This window comes from Trichechus manatus, unplaced genomic scaffold (genome assembly GCF_000243295.1).
Source record: "Trichechus manatus latirostris isolate Lorelei unplaced genomic scaffold, TriManLat1.0 scaffold00027, whole genome shotgun sequence".
In the NCBI taxonomy this organism is placed as follows: Eukaryota; Metazoa; Chordata; class Mammalia; order Sirenia; family Trichechidae; genus Trichechus; species Trichechus manatus.
In genome coordinates, this window is record NW_004443963.1 from 10,193,540 (window position 1) to 10,216,306 (window position 22,767).

Below are 22,767 nucleotides of genomic sequence, written 5' to 3' on the forward strand. Positions count from 1 at the left end.
GGCAGGGAATTAGAAGAAACATCCCGGAGGAGGTGACATCTAAGCTGAGTTCTGAAGGATGTATAGGAGTTCAATGAATTTTATTAATAGTATAGACACAAAAAGTCATGCTTCCTAATCTTAGAGTGCTTGTAATTCAAAAGGCAAATAGATAAACAAGTACCTAATGCTGAACTCTACCAGGAACAAGACCCTCACTCTTTCCTATGAGTCTGCCATCACAATCTTCTTTGAAATTCTTTGTTTTCAGCCTGGAGTCTTTGAGGAGAGAGCAGAATAAGAACTCTATAAGCGTTGATTGAGAGACTGATATATGCTTTTCAGTCTTGGCCACACTCAATTTGTCCTAAACCTGTTTAAGTGGCAAGATGTATCTTTCCTTCAGTAACACTGACCTTGTCTTTGAGAATTTCCCATAGAATCTTAGACTTTTCAAGCCGAAGGGCCCTTGGAGACCACTGAGGTATGTTTTTCATCTTATAAACAAAGAAATTGAAACCTACACAGGTGAAGGGACTTGTCCAAGGCAGACACATAACTATCCTCCTGCAATGTTTGGGCTAAATCTCAGGTCTTTTGTTTATTTGCTTTTTCTCCCCCCTACCCCTTTTCTACTTCCAGAAAGAAAGTTCTCATGTATTTCTTTGCAGAGATATGTTCAGAATATTATCCAAAGGTACTAGGTAATTTAGAAAGGGAAAAAGTAAACAGACAAGAGATAAACCTCTGGAGAATACAGGGTTCCCTTTGTCATGATTGGCTCAAAGGCTGATTATTATCATAAGGAGAACTATTTTGTCAGTGGGGGTGGGGCTCTCGAGGTGCTGGGCACTGTACGAAGAGACTTGAAATGGGCCATCTACAAATCTGGAATGCTGGATTCCACAAGTGGCGAGGGCCTGGAATTTCCATGGCCAGAGTGAATCACAGAGTCACATGCTGAAGATGGGAGGACCGAGGCTCATGGGTGTGTTGGAGAGAGAGCTCCGGGTATGAAAGGTGGCTGCAGGACATCCTTGGCTCTGCCGCTAGCTGACTTTGAAACTTGGAGGAAATTCCTTCACCCACTGAACTTTACTTTCCCCACCTATAGAAAGAGGACAGTGGGTCTCTGAGGTCCTTTTTAGTTCTAAATGTTTATGAGAACACTTCCTATAGGTTCCAGCACCCTAAACTTTGAAATGAAGCAGGTGACATAGACTCATCCTTTCTAGAAAAGGGACAACCAGGTCAGCCTGGTAGGTTGGAGGACAGAGCAGATAGATGCGGAAACTTCTTAAGTTCTTCCCAGGTTTATAAATCTATCATTGTTCTTAGTTGTCAAGGGAAAGCCAAAGAGCCAGTATCTTCATTCTTAATCATCAGGTCCAGGTTCACTCCATCTAGCTTAAAAAGTGGACTTGAAAAAGCAATTCTTAGCTATTATTAGGCCCACGGACACTGTGACATCCTGATGAATGGCTTTGAGGTTGGCTTGTTGGAGGTACTGACCTGGCAGGTGAGGTCCCCTCAGTGAGGATGCATGGATCTTACTCTTTCTCTTCCTCGGGGTAAGGACTCAGCTGACTTCACATTGGTAGGTGGAGGGGATCCCCCTCAATTAGGTGTTAGGGAGAACTTCCCAACTGAAAGAACTTCACTGAACTCCAAAGACTCTGTGTGTACCAGCTTAGGATAGGGAGCAAGAGGAAATAAACCAAAAAACAGTTTCATTACCTTTCAGCTGGAAAAATAATCAGATTTACTCCTGGATTACGTAATTAAGTAGCTGCCCTAATCAGATGCTTTGGATGTTTTCGATGAGAAACCTGCTGTTTGAGTTTAGGAAAAGTTTCAGCAAAAGCCTGATCCTCATTCTAAGCAAGCCTTTTCCTTGGAGAAAATACTGGCACTTTGGACAAAACCATAGAATAAAAAGAAAGAAGAGAAGAGAGGGCCTCTATCACGTAAGATACTTATCCAAAGTGGATTTGGTCTGTGAAAATCTTATAAAGCCTTCCACATGACTGGGACTGGGCAGGGATAAGAGAGTCTGGCAAATCTCAAGTGTGCCCTCCTTCAGTCACATCCACAGGGTGCCCTCCTGAATGTCTACTCAGGACTCTGTGGGCTGCTGGCCACACCCATGCCCAACACTCCCGGGAACCTATTTTCTGTTCTGAGGGAGAAGAGTGGCCAAAGATCTCAGGCCTCGAAGTGTTTCTAGTGTGGTTGAGGAGATGAAAAACAAACAAACAACAGCTGCCATTAAGTTGATTCTGACTTCGTGGCGACCTCATGTGTATCAGAGTAGAACTGTGCTCCACAGGGTTTTCAATGGCTGATTTTTTGGAAGTAGATCATCAGGCCTTTTTTTCCGAGGTACCTCAGGGTGGACTTGAACCTCCAACCTTTCAGTTAGCAGCTGAGCACGTAAACCATTTGCACCATCCAGGGACTCTGCTTGGGGAAATAATACAACCATATTCCATGAAAATGTTGGAGTAAACGTTGAGAGGGAAAAGAACTCTATGGGTTAGGCTATAGTTAGAGATAAAGTGAGACGGGTCTTAAAGTTGGAAGGTGAATAAGACAGAAAAAATGTAGAAATAGCTTCCCCTCCCTATGACTAAAATGTTTAAGGGTTTGGAAATGGGAATTTGAAAATTGTTCCCTGTGACTAAAATGTTTAAGGGTTTGGAAATGGGAGTTTGAAGATTGTTCTTGGAAATACCATCTCCGATGAAATTTTCTACTTAGGTCATCCTAATCTCACTTCTCTGAGCGGTAAATGGAGGAGTTTCTGAGAAAGAGGGTGGGCTTGCATTTTTTACCAGTATTCCCAGCCCTTATTTTGTTCCAAACACTTAGGATTTCTATAACCAAAACATACAAGTCTCTTTCTAACACGATGAGGTGGGAGAGACAGGGAGAGAGACATAAGGGTAGAAAGATGGAAGGTTATAGTTGCAAAAAGGTGTTTGCACAGTTAGATTTAGATTTAACCTCTGTTAAAGTCCAGACTAAGATAGATTAGGAAGAAAGGCCTGGTGATCTACTTCTGGAAATTAGCCAGTGAAAACCCCATGGAGCACAACAGAATATTGTCCAATATAGGGCTGGAAGATGAGCCCCGTAGGTTGGAAATCACTCTAAACACCCAATGGCTGCAACAATGGACTCGAGCATACTAATGATTGTGAAGATGGTGCAGAATCCAGCAGCTGTGAGTTCTGTTGTACATGGGGTTACCATGAGTCAAAGTTGAGTTGACATCAACTAACAACAACAAAGTCTGGGGAAATAAATGTATCTCTTGGGATAAGAAGAATCAGTATAAATGAATGAGCTGAGTTCCTGCCTGGTCACCAAGTCCTGTCACCTTTCTGTGCCAGTTTTCTCACCTGGAACGTGTGAACGATACTTTGTACTTTTCCCATCTAGAAGGATTACTATGAGATATAATGAGATGTGGTATGGAAACCTGCTTTAAAAAATGTAAAACAGTATCAAGGTGTTACTTGATAATAAGGATAGTAATAGTATTAGTTATTAGTAATCATTCATTATAGCTAGTAGTCTAGGATCCTGGATAGTTCTCCAGGATCTGGATTTATCTCAGATTTGGGACAGTTCACCCTCAAATTCCTTGCTAAAGATAGAAACCTGCCTGCCATAGGCAAGTTTACCTCTTCCTCCTGCCCTTTCTACTTTATTCTTCAAATGAGTCCAGGACCTTTGCACTTGCTGTTCTCCCTGCCTGGAGCTCTCTCCTCCCAGACTGCCACCTAGCTGGTCCTTCTCCTTGTTCCCTTCTCAGCTAGGATGCCCTCTTCTCAGAGAGACCTTCTCTCACTATCCCATAGAAAGCAGCCTCCCCAGTCATTTCTAATCCATTATTCTGTTTTGTTTTCTTCATAGTACATATACTATAGAAAAGCACTGCATGTGTTCATGGTTTACTGAGGTATGGCGTGTAAGTTCCAGGGAGCAAGGGCTTTGTCTTGCTCACCCCAGCATCCAGAACGGTGTTTGTTGGATGAATCCACAACCCCCTTTTTGGGGGGTGTTGGAGAGAAGGTGTAAACAACGATCTATGTGGCCAGCTCCAAACGTTAGATGACTTCCCCAAATCCAGGAAAGGCAGAGAGGAGGTCATCTGTCTGGGTCTTTCCTCTCTGTCACTGGGAGAGGAGGTGGAGGGCTAGCATTTTCTCCTAGGCGTTCCGCCGGGCAGTCAAGATCTCCAGGGCCAGTCCGCCTTTGACTTGCGGAGGTGGATGAGCTGGGGTAGCTGGCTGGTAGTTGATTCCGGTTTGAGTCAGAGCGCCTAGAGGACGAGGTGGACGTGGGGCGAAGGGGCAAGCGAGAAGGGGCCCAGGGGGCGACGCTGCGGGGATCAAGCCGCTAGCTCAGGCCCGGAGCGCGCTCCAGCCCACCCACTCGCGTGCCCACAGCCGCGTTATTCCCTATAAGGAGCTGAACTGACCCGGGCGGCTCCACCCCGCGTCCCTCGCCCCCGGCCCCGCCCCCTTTTCGGAGGGCCGATGAGGTAATGCGGCTCTACCATTGGTCGGAGGGGCGGGCCGCGAGTGCCCGAGGTGGGGGGGTGCCCGGGGGACCCGCGCTATATCACTTGGCCGCCCCGGCAGCGGTGCAGAGCGGGCAGTGGGCAGCAGACTAGCTCTTGAGCGGCTTCTCCTCCTCCTGCTCCTGCGCTCCTGCTCCAGCGCTAGCTCCTTCGCCCCGAGAGCCCGCCCGCTGCGTGTGCGCCGGCCCAGAAGCAGCCTCCCTGCGCCGCATCCCGTCCCGCCTGGGCACTCGGAGGGCAGCGCACCCGAGGCCAAAGTTGCCCCAGTCGGCCCGGCGGCGAGCTCGGCTGTAGCAGCCCGGCCGGTGGCGCGCACGGCAACTTTGGAGAGGCGAGCAGTAGCCCCAGCAGCGGTGGCAGCAGCAATGACTCCCTGGCTCGGGCTTGTAGTGCTTCTGGGCACCTGGAGCCTGGGGGACTGGGGCGCCGAGGCGTGCACATGCTCGCCCAGCCACCCCCAGGACGCCTTCTGCAACTCCGACATCGGTAAGCCCTGGGGCCCCCGCTGGAGCCCCCGCGGTGCCCGCTTGCGCGCTGCAGCCGGGCGGGGCGCTGCTGCCGGTGGCCTGGCTAGCCCGGCTCTTTTACTCTGCAAACGGGCTTGGGCGGGATGGGGAGACTCAGTTTCCTCGAGAGGGGGCCTGGCACAGCTGAGGGGTGGATACCCTGCGAGGAATTCTATAGTGACTGAATGAACGCCCTGCAGCCTTTCCTCTTGTTTTGGGGGCGTGAGGTCCCTACTAGTCCTTTTGACATCTGGAAAATTCTCCCGTCCACCGTTGCGGGAGAAAGGGCTGGAGAAGGCTAAGGAAGAGGTTTCCTAAAACTTGCAATTCTAACTAAAGTGCTACGATGTTAGAGTGTTTAAAAAAAAAAAAAAAAGTTGCCAGCCACGTGCGTGGAAAGTTGCAGGCAACACTTAGAGAGTATTCTAGAGTTTGTATCATCTCCTGCACCCATGAAGTTCAACCTTTTCGTTAAGGCACAACCCAGCCCTGCGTTTCTCAGGCAAGTACTAATGGAGCTTCTTGCACTGAGAGCAGCAGGCTGCCAAGTTTGGGTGGACTTAAGGGGGGATGGGGGAAAATGAGAAGAAAAGGCATGGGGTTGACTCTCCCCCTGGAGGAACTGAGTTTCAGAGTGTTGATAGCAAGCTGGAGGTGGAGTGTGTGAGGGCTTACTTATCACATAGCTGTGAAAATTCACAGGAAGGCTTTTTTTTTTTTTTTCCTTAAATGTGTGTGAGGAGGGGGAGAATGAGCAGCGAAAAATAGATTTGTCACCAAAAGAACCAAAATGCCAAGGGTCACACCATGGGGCCATTTCCAAACTGGACTTCCCATCTTGACTAGAGAGGCCAGGGTAAGAAGTGAAAGCAGTTTTTATGGAAGGCCTTGGGAGTGTCCTGGGAAACTTGTTTGGGACACTTGTGTTTGGATGTCCAGAGGTGGAGCAGCAGCTGTGAACCATCTCTCCCTTCCTTTCCAGCTCATAAAGCGTGCCGGTCCATTGACCCCTGCTCTGTGTGTGTGTGTGTGTGTGTGCGCGCTGGGTGTGGGTGGCGATATAAGAATGGAGCGTGTGTGTTTTAAGTATAGTCATAAAGGAGAAGCAGATTTTCCACTGGGTGCTGGGTAAGGGCCTCCACCAGTGTGCTGCCCGTGAAGGGGAGGTGGCAGGACCCTGGCATGGGGGGCAGCCTGGGTTGGGAGGGGCACTGCTGGTGGGCCAGGCTGAGCCTAGGAGAAGTCAGAGATGGGGCTGTGGCGACCAGAAGGTCAGTCCACTTGGCAGACAAGGGTGTTTGTATGACCTGGGGTCATCCTTGCTAGAGGTTTCCAGAGACCCACCCTGGGCACCCTTCCCTCTCCTTGGGGAACGGGCTGCCCTGGGTTTGTGCATTGCTTGGGAGGATCCTGGTTGCCTGCAGCCTGGGAAGGTTTTCTCCTCCTCCCCTGACTGCCCCCACCCAAATTCCAATGGCCTTTCCCTCCTCACCCCAGTGGGTGATATTCCCACCTGACTAGTGTTGGGAGTTGCTGCTGCCCCTGGATTCTGGTTTTGCTGAGTGAGGTGCATAGCGACCAGGAGCTAACAGGTGGAATTAGGGTGCGCAGACTTGCGATCCAATGACTTTGCTGCTTGACAACTGGTTGGGTGTGTTCACTGGATTTTTTTTTTTTTTTTTGTGGGGAAGGGGACTTCATCCTTTCCCCTTGCCCTTTGCTTTTTGGTGTCCACCCTGGAAGTTCACCAGGAAACAGTGGAAAAAAGAGCAAGTGATTCCTGCTTCCACTGGGACCTCCTGGACTCTGTTCTCTCTCTGCTTATGTTTCTTGTTGTGGCTCTGGGCTGAGGCGAAAAGTCACTTGCAGTTTCTCTGGGATTTATTCAAGAAACAGCTACTCCACCTCCCCAACCCCCCACCTTAATAAACTGCTCCAAGAAAAGCTAAGGTACCAGAAAATACTCAAAGGCCAGAACATTGTGGTATAGCAAAAATAAAAAAGAAACCAAAAATCTTACATGCACTGGAGCTGATCCAAAACTGTCCTGGCTGGGTTTGGTGCACTGCACTAGTGGCAGGGATGAGCTAATGCTTTTAAAAATGGGAGGTGTGGATGTGGGCTGCCTAGCTTATTGACCTCCCACTGCCTTACAGAGAGCACCCTGCTGGTGTCCAGTAGGTGGCTCCAGATTTTCCTTGCTTAGAGCCTTTCTGGTTTGGTTTCCAGTCTGGGTTGAAGCGCTGCTCGCTGCTCGTTCTCTCCCTTGATCCATCCCCCTTGACCTGACCATCCCACTAATTGAATCTCTGTCCTGTTAAAAATGCTCAGCCTGCCAGCTTCCCCTTCCAGACCTTCTTGATTGTTTTCTCTTCGTGGCTGGGTTCCATATTGCCTGGTCTCTCTGTGGGCTCCCCTCATGGCCTTCCCCGCTCCCCTCCCTTCATCCACAGGTGTCTCTTTTTGTCTTTTTCTCCAAAAGCCCTTGGGACTGGCACAACCTTCTAAATGAGGAGGAGTTATAAGGTGTTTCTATGGCAACTCCAGGCCCTGCACCCCAGCAAGTGTTTAGGAGAAGAATAAGCTACATGCCGCCTTATAAAACACACTGTGGGGGAAAGAAAAGGACTTGGCAACAGCAGGATGTGTGTGGGCCCCCACCCCACCAGTCATTGCCCCTCAAACTCCTGACAAAACCTTGACTCTGAGGAGGAAGGGGAGGGGGCTGGGAATGAAGAAGGTGGCCCTCCTTGGCTGAATGGATCCTGCTTTAGCAGCTCTGTCCAGCTCAGGAACGGTGGGCAGTGCCAAGAGCTTTCTGAAAATTGGGGTAAGCGTGTGGTTTCTGCAAGGTTAAGGGGACAGAAGAGAGAATTCTGCTTCAGAATGCCAAGTCGTCTCTCCAGCCCCATTTTCATCCATGGGGTGGAGTGTTGGGGGCCTGGCCCCAGAGCCTGTTGGGAATTTGAGAGGGCGGCTCAGCTTGGGGCTGGCTGCCAGCCCTGGAGGATGGTCCCTGGATATCTCCGAATTGTTTTGACAGGGGCCGGAGCCAGCAGATTCTTTCACTATCAGATCTGAGGTTGTGGTTTTAGCAAAGAAGCCATTTTCAAAGAAGCCAGATCAATTCTCTCTTTCTCTCACACACACACAATCACACCCTAACACTGGCTTTGTGACTTAAGAAAAATGAAAAGGATCAGACTTCAGAGAAGATCTAGCCACTTGAGGGGACCCAGGCTATCAAAATCTTGGGGACCATGCAAAGAGGAGAGCTGCTGTTGTCTAAAGGAAGGTGGGAGGAGGGAAGGGACATCTCTAGACCTCTACTGGGAGCAGTGCTTCACAGTTGCTGTCTCTTTTATCCACCCAGCAACCTTAAGAGTAGGTATTACCCCCATTTTCCAGATGGTAAACACTGAGGCTGAATGAGGTAATTCTTGCCCAATGCCACCCAGCTACTAAAGGGTAGGGCTAAACTTTTTCCTTAGGTATGTCATTCTTCAAATACTTTTCAACATTCATAAACCCATGATAGTCTAAGGCAGGTGGCTCCTCCTAGGACTGAGATAGAGTGGTGATTAACATTTTAAGAATGCTTTATTTCTTCATTTGAAAAGGTTTCCTTATAATATGAAGACAGCCAAAATGGCCAGTTAAGCAGCATCCTAAGGGAGGGAGAATTTGGTTTGTTTATTTTTTAGGGTATGGATAGAGAAAAGTAAAGGAATATTTCTAATGTCCTTTGACTATTAGAATGAATCTCTAGGTAGTGTAAATGGTTAACGTGCTTGGCTGCTAACCAAAAGGTTGGCGGTTCAAGTCCACCCAGAGGCACCTTGGAAGAAAGGCCTGGTGATCTTCTGAAAGATCAGAACCATTGAAAACCCTGTGGAGCACAGTTCTACTCTGACACATGTGGAGATACCATGAGTCAGAATCGACTCAAGAGCAATTGGTTTTGACTATTAGAACTTGAAGGGACCCTCAAAACCATCAAACCAAAGTAAAAAATAAAAATAAAATAAGGACTCACCTTGCCTCACTGAGGTCCAGGGAGAAGTAAAGCTAACAGAGACAGAAAATCTCAAGGTTTAATGCTCTTCTCCTTCTAGGTGAGGATGAGTTAGGCACCCCATGTGGAGGTGCCCAGTCTTTGCAGATGGCCTGGGTGGTGGTGGGGAAGCCAGGGAGGGAGCCAGCAGACTGGGTCTGGCTGGAGGAGGTACCCCTCTGACACATTCAGTTGTGTATTCCTTTCACAATTTCTGGATAGATAAGGCTGGAAAAGTGGCTGTGGAAGTGGCTTATGCAGAAGGATTTTTGTTTTGCAGGAACAGCAGGAACCATTCAGCTCAACTGCTGAATGGTACATTCCAACAGGTTCATTAATTAAAAACAAAAACAAAAACACAGTTCTTCATTGCATTTGGCTATTACCATTGCAGCCATTATGAAAAAGTAAGCCCCTTCTTCTAGCCTTTGTTATAGTCAACTCCTGGGTGGCCTCAAGAGACCATGTGGAGTGGTGGGGAGGCTTTGGGGCAGGCAGACCTGGGCTCAGATCCTTCCTCTGGGATTTGCTGGCTGTGTGAGCTTAGGCGTGTTATTGGATGTCTTTAAGCTTTAGTTTCCTCATTTACAAAACCAAAAAACCAAAAACCAAATAGTTGCCATCGACTCAGTTTAACTCATGGTGACCCTTTTTGTGTCAGAGTAGAACTGTGCTCCATTGGGTTTTCAGTGGCTGATTTTTCAGAAGTAGATTGCAACGCCTTTCTTCTGACCACCTCTGGGTGGACTTGAACTTCCAGCCTTTCGGTTAGCAACTGAGTGCATTAACTGTTTGCACCAAGGGGAATAGTAATTTATACCACCTTGGTCATTTAATTTTAAAGTTACAAATATTGTATGAATACATTCCATGTACATGTGTATGTATGTCTGTGTGCATCTGTATCTATCTATCTCTCTATCTATCCACCTATCATCTTCTATCATCTATCTATCTGAAATCAGATAAGGGTAAAGTCCTTTTTGATCACTGTCTCAAATTCTGTTCCCTTTTCCAGGCCCTTTCTTCCTTGTGCATTTACAAACATAGGTGCCCATAGAAATTTTATAGTACTTTTTCCTTTTAAAAATATGAATAGTAGAACACCATAAATAATAGACTGCTGTTGTTGTTGTTAGGTGTTGTCGAGTTGGTTCTAACTCGTAGTGACTCTATGTACGAAAGAACAAAAGACTGTCTGTTCCTGTGCCATCCCCACAATTGTTGCTATGTTTGAGCCCCTTGTTGCAGCCACAGTGTCAGTCCACCTTGTTGAGAGTCTTCCTCTTTTTCGCTGACCCTCTACTTTACCAAGCATGATGTCCTTCTCCAGGGACTGGTCCCTCCTAATAACATGTCCAAAGAATATGAGACGAAGTCTCACCATCCTCACTTCTAAGGAGCTTTCTGGCTGTACTTCTTCCAAGACATATTTGTTCATTCTTCTGGCAGTCCATGGTATATTTAATATTCTTTGCTAACACCATAATTCAAAGGCATTGAGTCTTCTTCAGTCTTCCTTACTCATTGTTCAGCTTTCCCATGCATATGAGGCGATTGAAAATACCATGGCTTGGGCCAGGTGCACCTTAGTCCTCAAAGTGACATCTTTGCTTTTTAAGAAAAGACCATAATGGATGTCAGAAGAGTATCTGAAACTTGCTCTTCAAGTTAGAGTCGCTAAAGTGAAAGGGGGAAATGATGAAGTAAAAGAGCTGAACAGAAGATTTCAAAGGATGTCTTGAGAAGACAAAGTAAGGTATTATAATGAAATGTGCAAAAACCTGGAGTCAGAAAATCCAAAAAGGAAGAGTACACTTGGCATTTCTTTCTCAAGCTGCAAGAACTGAAGAAAAAATTCAAGCCTCGAGTTGCAATATTGAAGGATAGTAGACTACATGATTTTCCGATTCTAAATGGCCAATACCAGTGAATTTAAGCTCACTAATGCCTAGGATATTGATGTTTATGTGTTCCATTTTCATTTTTGACGACTTCCAATTTTCCCAGATTCATACTTCATACATTCCATGTTCCTATTATTAATGGACGTTTACAGCTGTTTCCTGTTATTTTAAGTCGTGCCACATCAGCAAATGAAGGTCTTGAAAACATTACTTCAGCCACATCATTAAGGTTGACTCTACTTTGAGGAGGCAGCTCTTCCCCAGTTGTATTTTGAGTGCTTTCCAACCTGAGGGGCTCATCTTCCGGCACTATATCAGACAGTGTTCTGCAGCTATTCATAAGGTTTTCACGGGCCGATTATTTTAGAAGTGGATTGCCAGGTGCTTGCCTGTCTTAGTCTGGAAGCTCTGCTGTAACCTGTCCACCATGGGTGACCCTGCTAGTATTTGAAATACTGGTGGCATAGCTTCCAGAATCACAGCAACGTGCAAGCCACCATAGTACAACAAATTTACAAACAAGTGGTGGAGTGGACTACTACATATGGTATTCTGCTTTTTTTTATTCAACAGTGTGTATTACAGATCTTTCTTACTATACATATAGATATACTTTATTCTTTTTGTGTATACTATTTCATGTGGTTATAATTTTAAAAAGCTATTAATAATTAAGCGATTACTCTATGCCAGGTACCATTCTAACTAATTCACATGCATTAACTAATTTAATTCCCTTAACAAGCCTATAAAGCAAGTGTGCTATTGTCATTTCTATTTTACAGATGAGGACACTGAGGCTTAGAAAAGTTAAGTAACTTGCTTATGGTTATATAGCTGGTAAATAGTAGGGCCAGTATTTAAACCCCTGTAGCCTGGCTCTAAAATATATTCAACTACTATACTGTATATTACATTAGATTATAACATTCCTCTTAGTATGTTGTTAGGTGCCATCGAGTTGATTTCCACTCATAGTGACCCCATGTGACAGATTAGAACTGCCCCATAGGGTTTTCTTGGCTGTAATCTTTATGGAAGCAGATCACTAGGTCTTTCTCCTATGCAGCCACTGGCTGGGTTTGAACCACTAACCATTTGGTTAGCAGCTGAGCGCTTACAGTAACCATTTGTACCATCTGGGCTCCTCCCTCTCAGTATACCATAATTTATCTAACCAGTCCCCTGTTGGTGGATATTTAGGTTCTTACTAGCTTTTCATCCTTAAAAAGGACACTGCAACAAATAATCACTGTACAGTCCTCTTGTTCACATATGCAAATATTTCTCTATGCAAATATACAGTTGGAATTATTGGACACATGTATGTGCATTTTAATAAAAACCAAAAAACCCACTGCCATCCAGTCGAATCCCACTCATAGCGACCCTGCAGGACAGAGTAGAACTGCACCGTAGGGTTTCCAAGGCTGTGAATCGTTTCGGAAGCAGACTACCACATCTTTCTCCTGCATACATTTTAACAGCTCCTGCCAATTTTCCTTCCAGAGTGGCTGTGTTAACAGTTTTTTTTGGATGTGCAGTTTGAAGGGATGGAGGAACTATTAGATCTCTGTCCCTGGGATACTTCCACACATCTCTCAAACAGGAAAACTGTTTATAATTTCTATGCTTTTCTAAAGTTTTCTTTTTCTTTGTAAGGGAACAAAATTGGGTCCACTTAGAGCAAGCTAATCAGGATATTTTTATAGGGAAAGAGGGCCTTAAGTGCTAGGAAAACTATGGCCCTTGACTTGCTGAAGGTTATGGAGTAATTCAGTTGAAGATGGGTTTTTTTTTTTCTTTTATAATAAGCAGCAGCTTTTATTACACTGAATTTGTTTGACTTTGGGCTTTCGCAGGCACCCAGGTTCAAAAGCACATGTGGTTGTATTTTGTGGACCCATCATGACACCCACATTGGGTTTTGTTTGCTCACTCAAAGATGTCCCCTAGCAGACTGGCCCTGGTCAGGCTTATGGTGGCAGCAAGGGGACTTATCTCTTTGTCCGTCCACCCCCTTCTTCTTGCATTTGGACTGTGCTTGGAGAGGCATGGTGGGGTGGCCATGCAGATGGAGATGGACTGCTGAGAGGGAAACAGGGTGGGCTCCAGCCGAGAAAGACTCAGGGGCCTCATCATTATGGGAGCTGGAAGGGCTGGTTTAAGAGAGAATGTCACTGTCCTGCTTAAAACCCTTCAGTGGCTCCCCAGGGCTCTTGGGATAAAGTGTCATAAAATGACTTTTACAAGAGCCATATCTGCCCACTTCATCTAACTCACTGGCCTTTCCCACTCCAGCCATGCATATTCTCTCTCTGGGTTTTTGTACAGCTTTCCCCTTGGTTTTGAACACCCCTTATTAACATCTCATTTACCAAGTCTCACTTGGTCCTATTTCCCTGCATACTCCCTGGCATTGGTACCAAAGAACAGTCATACATTGCCCAAATCTTAAACATGCTTTTTAAATAAAAATCTCTAGTAAAAGCCAAATTCTCTGAAACTGCATGGGAAATGGGAAATTCCCAGAGGGGGGTCATCCCTGGGCCGGGAGAGACCTAAGGGAGATGTACCACCCAGAGGAATGCATCTAACCCCTTGGAGAGGGGAGGCCCCTGATACGCTGTCCTCATTACTTGATAAGTCTAGTCCCATCTTCAGGTGGATAGGTTCAGGAGTGAACATGATACTCCACCATCCTTTCAGAGAAAAAAAAAAAAAAGAACAATGGAGATTTCTAAATGCCACTTCAGCAGAGGATCACCAGAAATAACAATTACCATTCAGTGGAAGCCCTGGTGGCACAGTGGTAAAGAGCTCAGGCTGCTAACCAAAAGGTCTGCAGTTTGAGTCCACCAGCCGCTCCTTGGAAACCCTATGGGGCAGTTCTACTCTGTCCTATAGGGTCGCTCTGAGTTGGAATCGACACAACGGCATCGGGTTTGTTGTTTTTGGTTTACCATTCATTGAGATGCATTTACTATGCTCCGGGCACTGTACCAAACTCCTTCTATTTCATCATAGTCAAAACTCCCTGTGAGGTGGAGATTACCCACCCCAGATGGCTGATGATCAACCTGAGGCTCCGGGAGGTAAAATCACTTGCCCAAGATCACACTGCTAAGAAATGGGCAAGCTGAAACTCACACCTAGTTTATCTCCAAACAGTGTATTTCTGTCCAGCCTCTAGTATAGACTAAGGGATAGGGTTCCTCAGCCTTGGGAAGGTTCTACTCCTTTGGCAACTTCTCCACATTGGTTTTTTGACTCCCTGTTATTGGGATTCCCCTCAGTATCCTTTGATTTTGCTCAGAGCCAGCCTCTGCAGCACCTGCCTTCCTTATTGGCCTCAATTTTATTACTGCATAGTCAGTTCTTGGATCCCAGCAAAACTGAGCCTCACACCCCATTTCTGATTCCTAATCCAATGCTCTTTCCACTGTATCAGCAGCTCCTAACCTTGTCAACACCAAGGGATATTTTTCTTATTTTTTTCCTCTCAATGGATCCCATGTTTGGAAAAAGTATCCATCAAAACTTCATGTGTTGAGTGTTAATTATTTTTTCCATTAAAAAACATGCTAAAATACATGTGTAACTGCCAACTCTAGCCAATCACTATTCTGACATAATCAGCTAGTAATACACTAATTACTTGGAGCCAAAAAGCAAAGAAACTTGGCATTTTTGTAAGCCCAGGAAGCTTTCTCACAGGTTATTGGATGATTGTGTGATTTTGGTTGGCTTTCTGAAATGCTAAAAATAGCTCGTGGACCCCTTTGTAAGTCACTGTACTTCACTCTCTTGAGAAAGGTTCTTTAGTTTCATACCAGTTCATCACCTCCTCTAGGTGGGCAGTTTCCATGCCTTTACTGCCCTTGCGGTCTTTCCGCATTACCCACAGTGCTGAGAATGGGGCTGGCGGAGGTAGCAGGTCACCGATATGTCCCCGTTGAGTTGCATCTCATGTCACAGGAGGTGACACGAGTCCAGGTATTTGTTTTCCTATATTGATCTCTGACAGGCTGGAGCGAATAAGTATTTATTCTAGCTAAAGGGACTTACTAAATAGCATTTGACAGGAGGCCATGAGGTATCTCTCCCAGCTGTAGTGGAACTAAGTGGCCTTTTTGGTTGGTTGCTAAAAAATAAGTAGCGTCTGGAGGGGGAGTGGGGTCCCTGAAAACCTTTCTTGATTCATTTACAGGCCATCTGTGAGCCTGACATGGTTTGGCTGCCACAGAAGGGCTGGTCGATGCTGCCCAACACCCAGTTCTGATTTATGTTCACTTAAAGCTTATCACCTAACGGTGGCATTCATGGCTCGAAGACTAGAGACTTTAAGTATTCCCAGGCCTGCGGCCACCTGGCTTTTTGTGGGGGCGAGGGAAAGGAAGAAAAGCTGTAAGATTTGGCTTAGGGGAGCCCAAGGTAGAGTTCAGCTGATGGAAAACCAGAGCCCTCAGATGACTGGGGGTGGGGAGGTGTAGGAGGGGAAGTCCTGAGCAGACCAAGCCTCCGAGAGCCATTCCGGAACCAGAGACCGTACACATTAACCAGCAATTATCCCCTCCCCCATTCACACAACTTTGATCCCTCTTGGAATGAGGGCGCCTGGCATCGGATAGCCCAGCTGCCTACAGAGAGGGACTGTTTCATTCAGAAATCTCAGGGGTCCTGCAATCCCCAGATTAGGGCACAGGGAAAGCGAGCCTCACAACCAGGGTCAGACATCGTGAAGACTTGGTTTCGTGACTTGATAGACCACTGGGGTTTGGCTGAAGTGCTGCACTTCGTGAGCTAGGAGGAGTTCTTTTTTGACCTAGACTTTACCATCATCATGAACAGACTCGTAGTGTTTTAGTTTGGAAAAGCAATAGCTCTTGTGAGCTCTGCTGCTTCCAAGCGTGGGCAAGTTCTCTGGACTCAATTTACTCATCTGTAAAATGGGAGGGGGATAATAGTACATACCACATTGGGCTGGTAAGGGGATTAAATGAAATAATTCACAGAAAGTGTGTAGCATAGAATCTTTCACATGGTAAAAGCTCAATAAATGTTAGCTTTTACTAGTTGTTGTTAGTTGCCATCTAGTCGATTCCAACTCTTGTCAACTGCGTGTGTGCAACCCTGGATGATGCAAATGGTTAAGGCACTTGGCTGCTAACCAAAAGGCTAGAGGTTTGAGTCTACCCAGAAGGGCCTCAGAAGAAAGGCCTGGCTATCTCCTTCCAAAAATTTAGCCATCGAAACTCTATGGGACATAGTTCTACTCTGACACACATGGGGTCACCATGAGTTGGAATTGACTCGACAATGACTGGCTTATTGTTATATGGCAGGGAAAGTATTTTCACTTTATTTTAAATGTGGAAAATGGGCTCTTGAGGGTAATATGACCTTTTCCAGGGGTACATAGAGAAAGCTGAGTTTCAAAATTATGGTTTTATTGACACTCAAGTCTAATGCTTTCCCACTTCCTCACATTGCCTCCCACAGGATAGAGAAACAACCAACAAGCTCCCTACTCAGTATTTTCATGACTCTTTATTTTAGAGTCTTATGTCTACTTGATCTCATTTGGTGATCACACCACCTCAGTAAGGAAAGCAGGGGGAGGGGTCAGAGGGTGGAGTTGTTCTCATTTAATGGATATGGGTATTGATGGTTCAATAGCTTGGCCACACAGCCAATACATGGAATTGGGATTCGAACCCATGTCTTCTGAAGTCAATTCCAATACTCTTTCAAGGGTCTGGTGCTGCCCTTCCCTTCTTGAGACTGCTTCAGCACGTTTGCTCTGCTAGGCATAGGTAGAAGATGCTCGGGTAGCCAAAGGGAGGGCCAGGGAAATAGATTGATGATATTGAACTTGGACATCAAGTCAGTGCCCCCTGTTCCTCCTTCCCCCAGGGCTGAGAGATGGCAGTGTGGTGTGGAAGAGAGAGCACTGACCTCGAGTCACAAAACTTGGGTTCTAGTTTCGGGTCACCCCTTGACACTGGAATAACCTTAGCGATCTCAATCTCTTAGGCTTTTAGTCTCTTATCTGTAAAGTAGCAGGATTGGCTATAGGTGGTGTGCATCATATATTTTATTCACATATACTTATAATAATCTATATTTTACTGAATGCCTACTATGTGCCAAGTATTTCTGGCTCTAAGTTCCCTTGGAAGGGGCTCTTTACTCTAGCTGAATGATTAAGTGCCTAAATCCATCAGTGACACCCTTTAGAAGGTAACTTCTTTAGAAATATGGTCTATTAAGATAAGAGCCAGGGTCTCCGTGGTTGTAAAAGCGGATGAGGTCTTCGATTGAACATAACCTCTAATGGGCGGAGATACTTTGTCTGATGACATATCTGACCACCACGCTTCCTGTTGGAGCAAAGCTGATTTGCCAAACAGATAGCAGGCCTGCAGACTTAGTCGATGCTAGAATCAAGAATCAAGGTCACTTCAGTGCCTGCCATTGATCGTCGGAGGGCTTGGCAAAAATTATTTTTGAACTACATTAACACCCCTACAGAATCTGATGGGCAAGAGAATGGGATTGAGACTCAACACTTGTGAAAACAAAGCCTTACTTATCCACTGTCTACACCTGAGAAGTCCCTTGCTCCAGAAAACATGGTTAATGGCTCAACTCAAATATTTTCTGTAGCTGAGAAGACTTCTCTTAGGAAGACCAGCTTGGATGAAGACTTTCAATTAAGTTGTGAATGTTCTGATGAAATCTTTGTTCGCATGAATGAGAATGGGGTTTGGAAGACCCAGACTAAACATATGTGCCCTCTTGGGCAATTGCAATCCCCTTCCTTCTCCAAAGATAGCTCACAGACACCCAGTGATTCTGTGACTATACCTTTCTGACATAAAAGGCCACTGGAAGGACTGAGAGATGCAAGAGAACCCCAATATCCCAGGTGGTTCTTGGGGTGCAGTTCTGAGCGGAAGGGTACAGTGGGAAAAGCTTACACCTGAGGCGAGCAGGTAGTTGGCTTCCAGTTCCTTCTTTGACCGATTCTCTCTTATCCTGGGTTTTATTAGCTATCATCTAGATCAGGTCTCAAACTCAAATGCCTGCAGGGGCTAGTCAGAGAAGCTGGGTGTGTACATATTAAACATACTGGAAGATTACTGACTTCTACCAAGAAATATGTGGTTCCCCAATCTCTTATTTTCCCACTTTGGAAGGAAACATGGATACTCTTAGAGACTGAATTGTGTTCCCCAAAAAGATATATTGAAGTCCTAACCCCTGTTACCTACAAATGTGACCTTGTTTGGAAATAGGGTATTCAAAGATGTTATCAGTTTAGTTAACGTGAGGTTATACTGGACTATGGTGGGTCTTAATCCAACATGAGTGGTGTCCTCATAAAAACAGGAGAAAGAGACACAGAGAGAGACACACAGAGAGAAGGGATGCTGTGTGAAGGTGCATCTACACACCAAGGAATGCCAAGGATCACCAGTGTCAGCAGAAGCTAGAGGGGAGGCATAAAGCAGATTCTCCCCAAGAGCCTCCAGAAGGAATCAACATGGCTGACAGCCTGATTTTGGACTCCTAGCCTCCAGAACTGTAAGACAGTAAATCTCTGTACTTGTAAGCCACCTAGTTTGTAGTGATTTGTTATGGCAGCCCCAGGAAGCTAATATAGATACTAAGTATTATTTTGTTATTATAAGACAAACAACAAAACAATGAGCAAATGTGATGATAAATGGCAACTCATCTTTGTCTTGGGGTAGACAATAGAGAGTGGTGGGGACTGTGGTGAACTGGAGAGTCCATGTCCAGCTCCAGTCTATCAGAATGTGGGTCTAGTGTTGCCAGAATTTTAGTCTCCTAGGATAAGCTAGAAATCCAATTTTCTGATGTGAAATCTTCTGATTTTTTAAATGTTGGCACAGCTAGAAAACAACACACACGTGTGTGGGCCAAACAAAACATGTCTATGAGCCAAATTCATCCCTATTCATCATCTAAATTTAGTCTCTTGAATTTTCTTCAGGTTCTAGAAGCTCTGAGTGACTAAAACCAACAGCTTTTTTGGGGAAAATAATGGACCCCATTCTCCTTGTCCCCAGAGAACATTGCTCATGTACTTGTTACTGCACTTTCCTTACTCCCTAAGGTGGTTAAGAGCACAGGGTCTGGAGTAAGACTGCCTGGTTTGAACTTTGGCTCCATTAGTGCTAGCTGTATGACCCTGGGCAAGTCAGTCTTTCTCAACCTCATTTTTCTTATCTGCAAAATGGAACGTGCAATAGTACATCTTCATTGAGAAAATGGGAGTCAAAGGCTTGGCTCATTGGCTGGCATGTACTAAGGGCTTGATAAATGTCCACCATCATATTATTACTACTTCTTATTACTGCCTCCCCCTAAACAGTGAGCCAGCTGGAGTACAGGGCACTAAGTTTTGCCAGCACATTGCCTGACACAGTGTTGTTGCCGTTAGCTGCCGTCGAGTCAGCCCCCGTCTCATGGTGACCCAATGCACAACAGGATCAGACTGTTGTGATCCATAGCATTTTTACCGGCTGATGTTTGGAAGTAGATCACCAGGCCTTTCTTCCTAGTCCATCTTAGTCTGGAAGCTCTGCTGAAACCTGTTCAACAACACAGTAACATGCAAGCCTCCACTGACAGATGGGTGGTGGCTGAGCATGAGGTACATTGGCCAGGAATCGGACTCTGGTCTCCTGCATGGAAAGCGAGAATTCTACCACTGAATCTTGAATGAATGAGGACATATGAGAAAGACAGCATTCCAAGCTTTGTACACCATAGTATACTGAGCCGTGTGTATGTGTGTCAGAGAACGAGAGACGATAAGAATATATCAGTTTTTACATGTTGACCAGCTGACCAGCTCAATGAGAAAAAGCTGTTCTAGACTGCTAAGATAATGTATTAAATTGTGGTATCTTGAAAAATAAAACAAAAGCTATCGCTTACTCTCTCCTAATAGGGAAGACCAGAGATGGCTTGGAAAACCAGAGTGAAGATTTAGGACCACAGGTGCTGACGAATGTGCTAACATCATGGGGTGCTTTGGCAGCTTGACGGATTTTATTTATTCAGGGCTCCTTTAAGCCAAAGGAGATTCCTGGAGGCTCCTAAAATTTAATGCCCCACCTGGATAGTTAACATCTGTGTTCTATTTTGTTTAAAAAAGTTAACCTCAAATAGTTCAAATTCCTCCTGGTATCCTTCGGAGAATTTTCTTACCGGGTGACTCACAGCAGGGGAACAGAAAGGGAAAGGTCAGCTCGGCACTGTCCAGTAGAAATATATCATGAGCCACAAATGCAAGTCATGTATGTAATTTTAAATTTCCTAGTTGTTGTTGTTAGCTGCCACTGAGTGGATTCTGACTCATGGCGACACAACGTGTGCAGAGTAGAACCATTCCACAGGGTTTTTAAGACTGTGACCTTTCAGAAGCAGATCGCCAGGCTTGTCTTCCAAGGTGCCTCTGGGTGGATTTGAACTGCCAACCTTTTGGCTAGTAGTTGAGCACTTAACCATTTGCACCACTCAGGGACTCACTGAAATTCATTTTAATACTATATCTTACATATCCCAATATATCCAGAATGTAATCAGTTTAAAAAATTATTATTGAGATGTTTTACTTTTTTTTTTTTTTAAATTAAGTCTCTGAGATCTGATGCTCTACACTCACAGCACCTCTCAATTTGCACTAGTAACACTGACGTGCTCAAGAGCCACCCATAGTTAGTTGCATTGGACAGTGCCAGTCTAGCCAATATTTGCAAACAGAGGTGTCTTTTCCCCCTTCTGGTTGTTTTATGAGCTGCACACAGGGATGTGGGGAAACTAGGGTGCTTTGGGGCTGACTCACGCTCTGAGGTCTAGTGACTCAGCTTTGCTGCAAGTGACTTTCAGGCCACATGGGTCCTCATGGGGGTCCCCATGTGCTGTGGCACTGAGGAAGCCACCTGACCGAGTGCTCTCACTTGACAAATGGGGAAACTGAGGTCCAGAGCATGAAGAAGTTTGGTCAAAGAGAGAGCTGGAAGTAGAGTAAAAAAGTAACAATATTTGATAAAATCTGACATTTTTTGAGTCGGTTTTACATGTCAAGAGCTTTTAATGCATTAACTCCTTGAGCTCTCATAACCATCCAATGAGGTAGGTGCTCACTTTTATTTTGCAGAGGAAGAAACAGGCTTAGACGGATTAAATATAAAAGCAGTTAATATTTATTGAGAGCTATTCTAAGAATAAAGGAGCCCTGGTGGCATAGTGGTTAAGAGCTTGGCTGTTAACCAAAAGGTTGGCAGTTCAAATCTACCGGCCATTCTTTGGAAACCCTGTGGGGCAGTTCTACTCTGTCCTACGGAGTCGTCATGAGTCGCAATCAACTTGATGGCAGCGGGTTTGGTTTTTTGGTTAGGTGGTGTTAACGGTTAAGCTCTCGACTGCTAACCAAAAAGGTGGCTGTTCAAACCCACTCAGCCGCTCCACAGGAGAAAGACCTGGTGGTTTGCTTCCGTAAAGATTACAGACAAGAAAACTTCATGGGACAATTCTACGCTGTCACTGGGGTTGCTATGAGTCAGAATTGACTCAACAACAACAACATTCTAAGAATAGACACACATGTCTGTCTGTCTGTCTGTCTGTCTACCTATCTATCATCTGTTATTTACTATAAACCTACAAGTTAGGAATTATCATCATCATCATTATCCCACTTTACAGATGAGAAAAACTGAGGCTGAGAGAGAGAGAGGCTAAGTAACTTGCTTAATATGCAGCTAGTACCTGGGCGAGCCAGGATTGAGCCCAGGTTGCCTCACTCTGGAGTCATAACTCTTAATCACAAATCATGCTCAAGGTTGCACAGCTGTGCAGTGACAGAGCTTGTATTGGAGCTAGTATGTCGGCTTCCATGATCCAGGTTTGAAACCTCCCTACTCTCTTGCCTGGATCATACGTCTCTTGATTTCTAACACTTTCTGCCTCACTGTGCTGCCAGTGAGGGCCAGAACAGGGAGGCTCTGAATTCCTCCACACCTCAGATTGAAGGGATCCAGGCAAGGCTGGCACACCTCCTTGGGCTTAGCTGATTCTGAGGCTGCCCCAGGTCATGAGGTGGGGTGGTACTGGCCAAATTCCTGGCCAAGCTAAGCAGGGTGGGACGAAGAACACTTGTCCATTTTGCCTTCCCAGTTGGGCGAGGTCAGTGTACCAAGTTGGAAAGTGGTATGTGGCTAATTGCAGGGAGGAGGCTGAGAGGATTAACACTCTTTAAATAGACATCAGAAAACTAAGAATAGTCCTGCTGCCTGGAAATTGATGGGTTTTCCTGACCACAGGCCATCACACTTAGTAGGTGGTCAATAAATGTGGGTAAAATACAGGAATAAACCCATCCTGAAAATGGGTCATTGGGGGAACACTTCACCAGTAAGACTTTGTGTTCTGTGTAAAAGGAATTTCAGGCTGAGGTTATTTCAGTCTTCTGCAGGCTGGATGCCTCTGCTGCCTTTACTTGCCTACTTTTGTTGTCATGGGGCCAAGTTTTTTTATTTTTGGCCAGGAGAACAGTGGGCAGTTAGAATGCGAGGGAAAGACATGTTCGGTTTGCTTTCCCTTATTCCTAGTTTGTTACCTGCTCTCCCGCCCCTGGTGGCAGAGTGGTTAAGCTTTTGGCTGCTAACCCAAAGGTCAGCAGTTCCAATC

General features: G+C 45.6%; 2 protein-coding genes across 2 annotated transcripts in view; one reads left to right on the forward strand and one right to left on the reverse strand.

Annotated features, from left to right (window-relative positions):
- The window catches only part of SYN3 (synapsin III), a 658,658-nt gene that overhangs the window by 382,999 nt on the left and 252,892 nt on the right, over positions 1 to 22,767 (reverse strand). The window lies entirely within an intron of this gene.
- TIMP3 (TIMP metallopeptidase inhibitor 3) overlaps positions 4,646 to 22,767 on the forward strand; it is a 69,781-nt gene continuing 51,659 nt past the window's right edge. Inside the window, exon 1 of the mRNA XM_004373804.1 lies at positions 4,646 to 5,056. Within this exon, the coding sequence (XP_004373861.1) occupies positions 4,936 to 5,056 (121 nt within the window). The 5' untranslated portion in view covers positions 4,646 to 4,935. The remainder of the gene's footprint in view (positions 5,057 to 22,767) is intronic.